The 14,692-nt window shown below is 37.9% G+C and overlaps 1 protein-coding gene across 1 annotated transcript; it reads left to right on the forward strand.

Moving 5' to 3' along the window:
- Positions 1-10,738: 10,738 nt before the first annotated feature.
- LOC120290747 (MDIS1-interacting receptor like kinase 2-like) lies at positions 10,739-14,249 on the forward strand. The gene is made up of 3 exons (XM_039307127.1): positions 10,739-10,988; positions 12,002-13,183; positions 13,852-14,249. The coding sequence occupies exons 1-3, from the start codon at positions 10,739-10,741 to the stop codon at positions 14,247-14,249; spliced, it is 1,830 nt and encodes a 609-aa protein (XP_039163061.1).
- The last annotated feature ends 443 nt before the right edge of the window (positions 14,250-14,692 follow it).

Raw genomic sequence — 14,692 nt, forward strand, 5'->3', positions numbered from 1 at the left:
AAATCTTCAAAAAGTTGTCATCTTTTTCGGGAAAGTCAAGCAAGGAATTTTCCAAACACCGAGAAAGATGTCATCTTCAGGAAAGTCCTCAAGAATCGCAAAGGTGGGACCACAGAGAATGAGTGAGGGGCCTACGCACTTCGATCTTATCGAAGATGAAGTTACTCCGATCAGCAACCGAGCCCACAACATTCTCAGCAGTGTCATTCTCCACCATCTAGTCCTCAAGGCGTTGTTCATCAAAGATCGTGAAGAAATCATTGAGGATGCACTCGTAAGAGTTCAAAAGCCCGCTTTTATTTACAAGCTATATCGTGCCTTAAAAGGAATTCGTACTCCTTTGAACTATGTTGATGATTTTGTTAAAGAAAAAGGATATAAGAACGAATATATCTTTCTACGAAAATGGAAAGTTTGGGAATCGCTCGTAAAGGGGTGGCGAGGAAACCCTTGCGAATATCCCAAGTGATCCTCGTGATCGGGGGCCGAATCGTAGATGGGAATGACGATGACAATCTGTTCAATCTATTTCAACCGAAAATGGGTATTGCGGCTGAAATTCAAGGAAAATGGGAGATTTGTTCATATCAAAGGAACAAAAGGATCTCGTACTGAAATTGCTGAAGCGTGGGGTAATAAACCCTAGGAGTGTGGACTTTGATTTTCTCGGATCTTTGTGAAAGTGAACTTAAGGGAAAAGTTCAGTTATCTTCAACTTGAAAAGTTTTGCTCTGACTCAACTGAGGCTTATGCTGAATTGACTGCATATTTCTATTCAAATCTTAGCTTTTTAGATGCGAATAGATTCTCCTTCAGCGTTAAAGAACAAGACTATGTTGTGGATATGAATATGTCAGATGTGTTAGAAGTTGAGAGAGGCAAATATCAACCAATCAAAGTTTCCATTGCACAGCCACACTTGAACCGGTGAAGGACAGGAGAACGGATGAGAAGATCACCTACTCAAGGATGAATGCATTCAACATCTTGCTTCACAAGATTGTGATTAATTGCCTTCGGCCGAAATCAACTTCCAAAATTAATGTTTCAAGCTCGAGGCAAAGTTGATGTATGCCATCCTCTCGTGGAAAGAAGTTTTTCTCCCTCATACCGTTATGTTTCACATGTATAGAGCAGCTGATGAAGGACGAGGTCAACTCCTTACCCAAGCCTTGTTACGAAGTTATTCGGACATCCGAATATTCAGTCTCCGCAAATCTTTTGTGTTAGATCATGCGATCATATGGTGGTAGGACTGAAAATGGTGACCAAAATGCGTCTCGAAGGAACCGAGCAAGGAATTGGAGAAATTCAAGGAGAAGACTCCGCCAAATCTCATCAACTCTCTTCGCCGCTAAGAGAAAAGGGAAGGAGCCCATGGCTGCTCCATCAAAGAGAAGAAGAGCTCTCCTCGTTGAGGATGAAGATGATGACGAAGACATCACCATCTCTACAATGGCTTTGAAGAATTTAAGTCGCCCCTGTTCCACGTAAAGAATCGGAACAAAAGACGAAAGAAGCAGAGAAGAAGGAAGAAGAAGAAAGAGAAAGAGCAAGAAGCAGAGGAAGAAAGACTCGAAGAAGAAAGAAGAGAAGAAGGAGAACCCGAGGAAATCTCTTCTCCACCTGTAGGCATGGAAACAGGGGGAGATTAGGAGAAAGGAGTGACGTCTTCATATCCTGATGCAAGTGAAGGAGTCGCCGCTCACCTGCACTTAAGATGTTTATGCATCTCAATTTCCAGAGGAAGGTCATGAAGCTTCATCGCCAAACCCGCGAGATTATGCTGATCCACCATCGTCCGCTTTTTACTCCATCGATCGAGCCGAAGCAAGTACTCAAACTGATAATGGAGCAGATTTTCGCAGAATCTTGGATATTCTCATGGAAATGCGAGGTCAAATTTATGCATTGGGATGCGAAGTTCAAAGTTTGAAGAATGAAAGTCAAGCTTCTTCTTGTTCATTGAATGATAAGATGCAAGCCCTCTCTATTCAGAATCAGGCCAATGCCAAGAGTGAGGAGGTTGTGCAGTGAAGGAAGACGTTAAAAGGCCGGGAAGGCATCATTCGCCTATGGAAGATTTCCAGCTTGTCCGCGTTCCCAAGCAATCTTGACTTCATCTCATCCTTTTTAATGATGACAAAAAGGGGGAGAGATGCATGATTTGATCAAAAACTTTCAATCATTTTTAACGTTTGTTGGATTGTGTTATTGTTAACCTGTTTTTTGACAGACTTTGACTTTGTTTTGTGTCCGGATTAGAACCGAACTAGACTTGGACTTGATCGCTTCTATTAACAAGTATTGATATCTTATGGATGGTTTTATTATATACTAGACTAACCTATTTTCTGTGGTTGCAGATTCTAGTGTTAATCTTTTAGCCATTCATCTCTATAAGATATGCATATGTGTTTGAGAAATGTTTTGCAGTCAAAGTTATCCAAATCTGCAGGAAGGTTTTGTCACCATCAAAAAGGGGAGATTGTTGGAGAAATCCTCGTGAAGTGTTTTGAAGTTGACAAAACGTTTCCATCGCCCTAGTCCGAAGGTCTGCAGACTCGTTAGTTAAAGTCTCGAAGACTTCCGGACAGCCGACTCAAGACTCAAAGTCTATCCTCATTGACAGTCTCTAATCTCGTTGAAGAAAGGTTATCCGTAACTGGATGTTTTGTTCAGATTTAACCTTATCATCCGGAGAAGATCTCGTGGCTGGAGAAGACGTATCGTAATCCTTTGATTGATCAAGTTTGATTCAATGAATGAAGATTCGATGATTGTCTAAATATTATTGGAAGGTTCTACTTATGGAAACCGAGATCCCGATTGTATGGGCGAACATGATTGATGGGCTATCAACACGTTCCTTTAATAGCTCGAACAATCTTCCTAATTGATTCCGTCCAACGGGTAGATTGGAGGAATTCCTTTGGTAAGTGCCAACGGGTATGATGGCATAAAGGAGTATATAAGGAAGACGTTCTTAGTTGTTCGAGGTGCGCGATAGAAGAATTCCAAAGTCTGAAGCTCCTATTTGTTTAGATAAATCCTTTGAGCGAATACTTGTATACAAAAGAGAGTCTATATTTGTGAGAGACCTTGAGAAGGTGTGGTAAAACATCTACACCGTGGAATCAAGGCAAAGCCGTGCTGTAACTTCTCTTTTGATCATAGTGAAATCCAGCCGGTGGGCTGTCGTGCGGAAGAGTGGACGTAAGCTTGGAATAAGCCGAACCACTATAAATCCCGTGTTCAAATTTCTCTCTCTCTACCTCGATCGTATTTCATTTTGTTAAGAATTGCTTCAGTATTTGGGACAAATTGTTTGTGCGCCTATTCACCCCCCCTCTAGGTGTTTATACTAGCAATATCACTTCTAACTTGTTTTCCCAACATGCATGGTGTGCATAGATTGGATTTTTGGTATGTTAGGTTGAGTAGTCCACGAACAAGCTTCTTTGCAAAGATCTTGGTATTTGCTTCATGTTGATGTGGCCAAGTTTTCTATGCCAGAGATTAGCTTCCTCTTGAATTGAAATTAGACATTGGGATTTTTCTGGTTTGATGTCCAGAAGATTGATGTTCCCATGTCCTTGTCCCGTGAAAATCTGAGAGGTGTCTTTACTAGTTCCTGAACATATTCCTTCTTGAAAGTTGATTTTGAAACCCGTGTCGCACAGTTGGCTGATACTCAGCAAATTGTAGTTGAGTCCTTCCACTAAGGAAATGTTGCTGATTGTGAGACTTCCAATCTTTACTGTTCCGCATCCAACAATTCTGCCTTTACTATTTCCTCCAAATGAAACTTTTCCACCATTAACTTGCATAAGTTTTATTAAACAACTTGAATCTCCTGTCATATGTCTTGAGCATCCACTATCCAAGAACCATTTGACCTTTTTCTTGATAGTGACCTGCATTTAAAAAGGAAACTCAAGCTTTCTTTGGTACCCATACTTTCTTAGGTCCAATGAAGTTAGTGCAATATACGGTCTTTGCCCAAGCCTTCTTAACAGGTTTCCAAACCATAGGACATTCTTTCTCAAAATGTTCTGAGCTATTAGACTTAGAACATTTAAGAGCACTATGACCTACAGGTTTTACAAAGACTTTTTGAAAGTGATTTCTATAAAAATCTTTCGTAGGTTTTTGTTTGATTCTTTCCTTTACTTTTGGAAAATCAATTAGAGGAATGGTTTCAGCAGTCATTCCCAAGCCTGATTTGTTAAAGTAAGGTTTTTGCGCTGAAAGAATATTTTCCAATTTCTCGATCCTATAGAAAACCTTTTTAAGATGCTTGAAATATCATTTTTCAAAAGTGCATTTTCTTTAGAAAGAGAGTCTGCATTTTCTTTCAAGGTAATAATACTTTTATATAAATTTTCGACATTTTCTTTCCAAACAATCTCCTGTTGTTTCAGTGCAGAATTTTCCCTTTTTAGTTCGGAAATCCTCTTGAGAGAGATTTTGAGACTAAGACACAGTTCATCAATATATTTAGAGACTTTAGTAGGAATTTTTAAATTACTTACCTTGATTTCATTGTCTAAGTCTGAGTCTGAGTTTGTCTTGGAGTCTGAATCTGATTCTGATTGTGCCATTAGACAAATATTGGCATAATCATCATTACTCTCTTCGCATTCCGTATCACTCCAAGTTTCTGCTTTGAAAGCCTTTCTGTATTTCTCAGTTTTTCCTTTCTTTTTCTTTAGTAAGGGACAGTTGGATCTGATGTGTCCCTTTTTCTTGCATTCAAAGCAAATCACATCTTTATTGGATTCATCGCCCTCTGCTGATTTGTTTTGAGACTTTTGAGAACTTTGTTTCTTCCAATTGAATCTTCTTCCCCTTTTGTTCAGGTTTCTGAACTTTCTTATCATAAGAGCAAGCTCTTCATCGTCCATATCGTCTTCAGAATCTGTAATATCAAAGTCATCGTTTGATTTTAAAGCAATAGATTTTTTACCTTTGGGATCTTCATCTTCATTGATTTGCTCAACTTCATAAGACTGAAGAGTTTCAACCAATTCGTCAACAGAGAGTGGCATGATCCTTTGTGTCTCCCTTATTGAGGTCTTTACGTGATTCCAATCTTTGGCAAGTCCACGTAGCAGTTTGTTAACCTTCATGGGTCCAGAGATTGGTTGACCTTGATATTCAAGACCATTCGCGATTTCTGTAAAATAACTAAACATGTTAGTGATAGATTATCTTGGTTTCATCTTGAAGGCTTCGTATTGACCGAGTATAATATTAATTCCGGTTTCTTTCACTCGATCGGTTCCTTCATAGGTGATGTGCAACCTATCCCAGATTTCTTTAGCTGTTTCACAAGAAGATATTATGTTATCTTCAATAGGAGATAATGCACACTATAAGGAATAAATTGCTTTTACATCGAGAGCTTGTCTCTTGGTTTTCTCTTCCTAAGTCATCTCACTGGACTCAACAGCTTCTTTTCCTCTTTCTGAGACTGTTGTAGCTTTAGGAATGATTCATTTGTCTACCACGTCCCATTCCAGAGGATCTTTTGATCTTAGGAATGCCTTCATCTTGTTTTTCCATATGCTATATTCCTTTCCATCAAAATAAGGCGGTCTTGTGTTGCTTTGCCCTTCAACCAGACCTGGAGCCAACATACTAACCATGGATAGTTAACTCTGAAGTAAAAACACTTCAATTTAAATGAGTACACAAGCTTTGATACCAATTGTAAATACTAGTATGAGTACCTAGAGGGGGTGAATAGGTGCGAAAATAAATTTTTGTGGAGAATAGTGTAAAATTTTACTTTTAATCTGAGCCTGTTTAACAGTAGACTTTGAAAAGGAAATGAGATTCTAACAGATAAATAAAGTTACAAGCAAAGTAAATGAGTTTAGGGAAAAGAATAAGAACACAAGGTTTACAGTGGTTCGGCTTAATCCAAGCCTACGTCCACTCTCCCGTACTGACAGCCCACCGGCTGGATTCCACTATGAATCAAAATAGTTGTTACGGTATCACTTCCTTGATTCCACAGTGTAGAGACTTTGATACACCTTCTCAAGGCTTCACAAAAGTATAAACTCTCTTTTGAGTACAAGTTTACGCTCAACAATTGAATCAACAAAGAACAAGAAGTTTCAGACTTTGGAATTTTTCTATCGCGCACACACTCTTATAACCAGAGCATCTTCCTTATATACTCCTTCATGTCTTCATAACCGTTGGCACTTTACAAATGAGGTCTTCCAATCTACCCATTGGATAGAATCAATTAGGGAGATCTCGAGTTACTTAACAAAATGTGATGATAGCCCACCAATCATGTTCGCCCATACAATCAGGATCTAGGTTTCCATAAGTAGAACCTTCCAAGTATACTTCGCCAATCAACGGATCCAAATCACTCGAATTAAATTCAAAACGAATAATAGATCTTGAGATGCTATCTCTAGCCGTGAGATCTTCTTTGACTGCTCGAATCAAATCCTTAAAGAAATACTCGATTTTGGATAAATCTTTTTCGACGGTCTAGAAACTGTCAATGAGGGCAGACTTTAAATCTTGAGTCTAGCGGTTTGGCGGTCTTCAGACTTTGTCGAAAGAGTCTGCAAGTCTTCAGACTAGACTGATGGAAATGTTTTGTCAGCTTCAAAACAAATAAGGAAGTTTTCTCCAACAAATTGTTCATCAAAACTTATCTAGCAACAACATATTACTCAACAATGAAATGCAGGTTTCTGTCTCCCTTTTTGGCATAGCGAGACTCTTGGATCTTCACTCTTCATCCAATTTCACTGCAAATATTGTTGGTATGCACGGATACATAGCACCAAGCAAGCAATCTTCAATTGGTTTTACTGAAAAAGGAGTGTTATAAGGGTAATCAACATCGTTGCAGCCCCCTCATACATTCCATAACTTGTTTAGTTGGCCTTATTAGACTAATATGCAGTAACTTTTATAGCTTTCTTTCATGCTAAATTTCAATACATAAAGATTTGGACAGTTCTGCTGCCCAGACCCTGGCTTATTCATCTAACAGCCCAAACAATTTCAAAATAGGGTGACAAATTAATAGGTTGCTTTGGTCAAAATTATACGAGAAAGTGTTCTTATTTCCTACCTTCGATTCAATGAAAGATACGTTTGTTACATGCAGTAACTGCACCAAGTTGGTAAACAAGTTCCTACGCTATGGATCATTAAGAGCAAGATTTCAATGATGATACCCGTTGAAGGCTTTGATCAACATTTAGGTGTCCCTCATTTGTAACAGAACACATTGATTGATAACTAGTTTCAAAATCATCTCTGATGTTCGGGTTCTAACTCTAAGATATGACTGGACAACTTTGTGATTCTCTTTCTTTTTCACGGAGCTCGCTTACGGTTTGATGATTGACAAGAAATCTAGCAATAGAAACAATAATGGGCAAGCATCCGACAGAGATCATCTTGGTGCTATCGACCTTAGAAGGAGAAGATATCATGCTACTCGACATGTTAGACCCGCACTTGCCTATTCCCAAAAAGAGTTTGCTGCGAGAAACATTGTTCAAGCGATTTCTCTGGTGCTTGCTTGCTTGTGCATACCCAAAGTCAAAATCGACAATGAAACAAGTTTCCGAAGCTATTTTGGATAAAAAAAGAAAAGAAAAAAAAAAGCCAATGGTGGAGCCCTTCCATGCAATCTCATTGCCACAGCTCTAACAAAATCTAATCGGCGCATCAACATTTTCATGGTCTTCCTAACAGCTAAATTGACTAAGTACATTCTTGATACAGAAGAAGAAATTGATATCTTTGATAAATTTCGTAGTTCGGGGTACCTTCTAATAGAAAATCATTCCCGTCTAACAGAAACACAAGTGTAATTAATTCATGAGTGATTTCAAGGACTCAGATCAATGAATCTTTTCTGATTTTCCTATTAAAAATTTCATTATCATCTTCGTTTTTATTTACTCAGTAATTGATGCAAGTTTACAAATTGTATTAACTGATTTAGCAGTTATCCGTTCATTTTGGCTGAACACAACGTATTACACGGGCTCAAAGAAATCAAATAAAGAAAAGAACCTTAGAAGGTATTGGTGGGGTGGAAAACTTTGCTAATAATTTTGGGCGCCAAAATCGAACTTAAGCAAAGAATGTCGGAAGCTGTTTTTGATTGAAGTTCGCGAGTTCCACTGACTAGACAATTTCAACAGATGGTCTTTGTATCGCAGTTCCTTGCAATTTCTCAGTAGTCTTTCGGGACATTAAACGACATAATTAAAATGGGGGTTATGAATGGATTAGTGGATGATTAGTAGGAACAGCGGAAGTTCAATTACTCAACAACAACAGTGTCTCGAAGCCATAATAATAAATTTTAGAAACATAAAGGGACTCCTAAAATAATTGGGAGTTGACTTTTAAGTGAGGCTGGCGAATTTCATATGGTCCACCAGAAAAATTTAGACATTGTTCACAAACTTGTGGCTCTCTTTGAACTTTCGACATTTTTTAATGTCTATGTTTGGATAATCTCACTTATCTAATTTCCCATCTAGTTCTTAGGCCTTGCTTTGCATTTCAATGTACAACAAAAGCATGCAATAGAGACATCGGATAATCATGGAGGTTTCTTGTCGAGAAGGAATATTTGCATACGAAGACATAATCAATGCAATCAAAGACTTCAACATCAAATATTGCATAGTGAGTGGACGTTACGTTAGTGTCTATACGGCACAATTGCCCAAGGAAAACTATGGCATTGAAGAAACTTCATCATCTTGAAGTGGAGGACCCATCTTTCGACAAGAGGTTCCAAAAAAAAGTGAAACAATTGACGGAAGTACGATATAGGAGCATGATGATGCTTCACAAGCAATGCATGTTCTTGATTTATGTGGAGATTGACTCAAGAACATCAACTATCTGAAATGGTATGCCTCGACAAGTCGCATGGTTTTGTAAACTAACCTGCACGAGAGTTGATAACTGGGACATGTTCGTAGTAACTAACTATCAAACACCCAAAAAAAAAAAAATTGAATATAACAAGGAACATGCATTTCTAATTTTTAGTAATACCACTGAACGAAATACCTAACTACATCGGATGCTAAGCTTGTGCAAGGTTATAACATACTACATTCATAGTTCATGCGTAATTAAGACAAATAAAAGATAAACACATTCGTGCATGGTCGATTTGGAATTTTCTTTTCTTTTTTACTTGTAAATTTGCGACGCTCACATTTGATTTTTTTTTTTTTGAGAGGTGAAACGTTTAAAAACCCATTCCAATGTACAAATATTGATATTAGGTCGTTTTATATTATATTTTTTACTTCAAAATTAAGCAGGATTACTAATTTTTTTTTTAATTTTATAAGTTTTCGAGGTAAAGTAAAAAATTAAAATAACAAATGATATCTTGAGAAATGATTCCAATAGGGTCATTATCGTTGATGCACAACACGCTTTGGTATTTACAATACGATTGGAATTACAAGGATCTTTCTTTTTCTAAGTTGAAGGCTTGTTAGTCAAAATATGAAAAGACTGAAAAATTGGTCCATGACCTTCCCCTTACGATGGGTTAGAAAGTTTTGAGGGCCAAACATCACCAGTAAAAGTGTCATAAAGACTATGATTTCCCATGAACTATTGACCACGAACTTATAGATGAAAGCCGGTAAACTTGTTTAAATTCATCCTTACATAAAACCCCAAAAGATCTTGACTTCTAGATGGATGTGCAAAAGATCCATCCTTACATGCTTAAATCCATTTTCTTTTCGCCGGTAAGCTTGTTTAAATTCTAATTAAACTATAAAATTGCAAAATTCAAAGATTTGCAAGAGTGAATATTTTTTTCTCAAAAACTAGTGGCATAACTATTAAAAAAAAACAAATATCTAAAATTACATCGAGAATTTTCCTAACCTGAAAATTCATTGTGGCATTAATTTAATATTAAATCATCCAATATGATTTGCTAGGAATCAATGCCACATAGGAATATCTAGTAAAAAAATCACCCGTGTAACTTAAGTAAGCTAATTTTAAAAATTATGGTACTTAAATGTTTGCTTAAAAAGTTCTAACATTATTAATGCCTTTATATCATTCAATTTTATCAAGCAAGCAATGGTGTGAAGCATAGAAGGTCAAGTGATGTCACAACACTCGACTCGTAATTTTATCCCTATAAATAGCTATCGCTGATTTTATGTTGCATAAAATCATCCCTGATGAAGATCCATTTATCATCAATATTTCGGCACTTACCAACTCTTTTAGGAATTTGTGAGCACTGAAGATGATTCTTTTTCTTCTTTTTTTTTTTTTTTTCTTTTTTGAGGTTTGAAATAATAGAATAGTCCTCGATGAAGCAATGTGATTTTGCAAGGACATAAAATATAGAGACAAATATCTGATACATAGTTTTTGGTGTGGGGGGCGTGGTGAAACTTGGATTGCTTCACAAACTAATTCAAATTTTCGTAATTACTTTTCCTTTGATTGCGCTTTGATTTGATGGCAACTCTATCGTCTTAAAAGAAAAAGGACGGGAGGAAAGACTAAAAAAGTTACAGTAAATGTCAAGTCAATAAAAAGATAACACACAATCGTGGAAATTGCGTTTCCTTTAATGCGTCCGTACAGTGTCTCTCTTTGCTTTATAAGTGCCGTGGTCCAAAGGATATGACATTAACAAAAGTCACTAAAGCTGATGAGCATAATCTGCAACATGACGAGCATAATCTACAACATGTCCTTAGCTGTGCTGATTACTATAGCTTTCTCTTGCTCCAATTCGATTGTTGCAGCACCAGCACCTTCTATTAAGTCAGAGGCAAGTGCGCTTCTCCACAGCAAGTGGTGGCCTCCCTCCGTCACCGGCAACACTTCTTTATCTCATTGCTCGTGGCCCGGAGTATCATGCGATGCCTCTAGGAGCATCAACGGGATTGACTGGGCGCTCCAGTACCAAATTGGAGGTAATTTAAGCAACATGAACTTCTCTCTACTTCCGAGCCTCACTTATCTTGGACTCTTCGACACCAGCCTGGTCGGGGAAATCCCCCTTCAAATATGTACTCTGTCTAGACTAACTCACCTTGATTTGTCCTTCAATTTTCTCACTGGCGAGTTGCCTCCCTGTGTCCAAAACCTCACTAGGCTTCAATTTCTTGATATCAGTATTAATTATCACATCAGTGGCTCTATCCCTCCCGAGTTGGGAAATTTGGAGACATTGACCCACTTGGATCTCGAGTTGAATATGCTTAGCGGCCCAGTCCCTCCAACTATTGGTTGCTTGCACAATTTACAATTACTCGGATTTGGGTCAAATGAATTAGTTGGCTCTATCCCTCTAGAGCTAGGGAACCTCACAAAAACGAATCTTGTTGATTTAAGTTCCAACAACTTCACTGGTCATATTCCATCCTTTATAGGGAATTTGACGAACTTGACTTATCTCGATTTGCAAGGAAACAAACTCAGTGGATGTATTCCTCCAGAAATAGGGAGTTTGACGAGCTTGACTAATCTCTATTTGCAAGAAAACATACTCATTGGATCTATTCCTCCGGAAATAGGGAATTTGACGAGCTTGAATGATCTCTATTTGCAAGAAAACAAAATCAATGGATCTATTCCTCCGGAAATAGGGAATTTGACGAGCTTGACTTATCTCTTTTTGCAAGGAAACAAACTCGATGGATCTATTCCTCCGGAAATAGGGAATTTGACGTGCTTGAATCATCTCTTTTTGCAAGGAAACAAACTTGATGGATGTATTCCGTCAAAAATAGGCAATTTGAAGAGATTGTTTGAGCTGAATTTACGGGAAAATAAAATTGATTGTGCCATCCCATCGGAAATGGGAGATTTGAGGAATCTCAACCAACTAGATTTGAGTCGAACAACTTGCTCGGGAAAATCCCTCTCAAACTGGGGAACCTCACAAAAATGCATGCTGTTGACTTAAGTTTTAACGTCTTCACAGGTCCCATTTCATCATTTATCTGGAATTTGACGAGTATGACTTCTCTCTCGATGCAAGTAAACAAATTTAGCGGCTCTATTCCATCAGAAATAGGCAATTTGGAGAATTTGTTCCGGTTGAATTTGAGCGAAAATAGATTTGATGGTGCCATCCCATCAGAAATAGGATATTTAAAGGAACTCGCATTTTTAGATTTGAGCTCGAATAACTTGGTCGGGAAAATTCCTGTTGAACTTGAGAAACTGAGTCGGTTAAGCGATCTCGATCTTCACAACAATTCTCTTTCTGGCTCAATTCACACATTTATAATATTTTCTAACTTAAATCACCTCAACTTATCATACAATTGTCTCAAGGGCCCAATTCCAAAAAATCTCAAGGCTGTTTTTCCTGATACTGCTTTTCTCGGCAATGAAGATTTGAACCAGTTTCACAAAACCGAAGCCCCCAGAAGAAGGTCTAGTGTAATTCATTATATGACAGTGTTCATTCCGCTAGCTGCAATTTCATGTATAGCAGTCGGATCTTGCTTTCTATTTCGACATGCAACAAAGACAGAGCAACCAAAGACTACAGAAAAAAATGGAAATTTCTTGTCAATATGGAATTATGACGGAGGGATTGCATATGAAGACATAATTGATGCAACAGAGGACTTTGATCTCAAATATTGCATCGGGACTGGTGGTTATGGTAGTGTCTATAAAGCGCGATTGCCCAATGGGAAAGTTGTGGCATTGAAGAAACTTCACCGTCTTGAAGCAGAGGACCCATCCTTCGACAAGAGCTTTCGAAATGAAGTTAAACACTTGACAGAAGTAAGGCATAGAAGCATAATCAAGCTCCATGGTTTCTGTTTACATAGGCGATGCATGTTCTTGGTTTACAAATACATGGAAAATGGGAGCCTATTCTGTGCTTTGAGAGATGACATCGAAGCGGTGGAATTGGATTGGTCCAAAAGAATCAATCTTGTCCAGGACACAGCACATGCTTTGTCTTACATGCACCATGATTGTGCTCGGCCAATTGTTCATCGAGACATATCTAGCAACAACATCTTACTCAACAATAAAATGCAGGCTTTTGTATCAGATTTTGGCACCGCAAGACTTCTGGATCATGATTCCTCATCTAACTTCACTACAAATATCGCTGGCACCTCTGGATACATTGCACCAGGTGAGCAATACTTTATGCTTTATAATTTATTTATTTATTTACCCCGAATGTTACTCCTAGTGGTACAAGTCAAATAAACGACATTGTAGAAGTTTCACTATCCATGCACATCAGTGACTTGTAGACCCTTATTGTACTAGCCAACAATAGCTAAGGATTGGTTGTGCCACAATTGGCAAAATGTCCCGCTGGAACCACCTTGTACGCCACAGCTCTCACTCCTGTATTCCTTTTATATATTTCTTTATATTTGAATGTTTTTGGAAAATGAATATTTATTTCGTATGCTACTATTGTTAGTATTACTAGCTTACTTATTTTAGAATAAAAATGTCTCATAAACTATATTTTAATGTTGCACCTAAGTAAAAGCATGTCAGAATAGTAAGATTTTTAGATTTTGTATTACATCTATGTTGGTATTGCTAAATTCTTCGTTTCTATTGAACGTTTTATTGTGGAAACAAAATTAACTATTTTCAAAGAAAAATTGGAGGGGCAAATGGAGTGGGGTGGGGTGCCACACATAGTTTTGTGGGGATGGAGAGGGAAAATTTGCCCCTCGCGGGGCAGCAACGGGGCGGGTAGTTAAGGGTGTAGTGATCCCGTCCAAAGCCTCAACTGCTAAAATTTTGTATGCCTTTTGTTTTTGTTTTTCTTTTTTTCAGAGCTCGCATATACTTTGGTCGTTAATGAGAAATGCGACGTATATAGTTTTGGAGTGGTAGCAATGGAAACAATGATGGGTGAGCATCCAGGAGATAGTGTATCTATCTTGTTGACATCCTCTAAAGAAGATATCATGATACATAAAATTCTGGACCAGCGGTTGCCTTTTCCAAGAGAGAACTATGTTGCAAGAAGTATTGTTTTGATAGTTTCTCTGGCGCTTGCTTGCTTGAGTGCTAATCCAAAGTCTCGACCAACTATGAAGCAAGTCTCAGAAGCTTTTTTAGCTCGAAAGTTACCATTGGCAAAGCCTTTCCATGAGATCTCATTGGCTCAGCTGCGATATATTAACAGATCATGGTTGGAAGGTGAATCAACAGAAGCTTCATTAGGATGAAGCGATGAGTAAGGGTCACGAAGTGCTTGTCCAGTAAAGAGGTAATTGATAAAATGAAGCTGCAATTTGGTGAAAGTGATTGAGGATATAAAATTGTATGGCTTCTGCAAATTAGTAAGTCTTCTTAAACTTTTTTCCATACTATGCTATAAGAGTGAGATGCAGTTTATGTATGATATCCTTTTTATTTTTCTTCTTTTCAATGAGATTGAAATACATGATCAATAAACAAAACATCAAGAAATGACAAAACCCACTTATCTCAATATAAAACGCGAGTATCCACTCACAATTTCCATAAAGTAATTGATTATATTCAGACGAACTCATAGAGTAAGTCTATTTGATATTATTTTTCGCTCCATAAAAGATGGGTATTTACCAAGGCCAAACATCGGCAAAAAGTCTCTGTAAGACCATCGCTTCTCACGAACCATGTAAAG

This window comes from Eucalyptus grandis, chromosome 2 (genome assembly GCF_016545825.1).
Source record: "Eucalyptus grandis isolate ANBG69807.140 chromosome 2, ASM1654582v1, whole genome shotgun sequence".
NCBI lineage: Eukaryota > Viridiplantae > Streptophyta > Magnoliopsida > Myrtales > Myrtaceae > Eucalyptus > Eucalyptus grandis.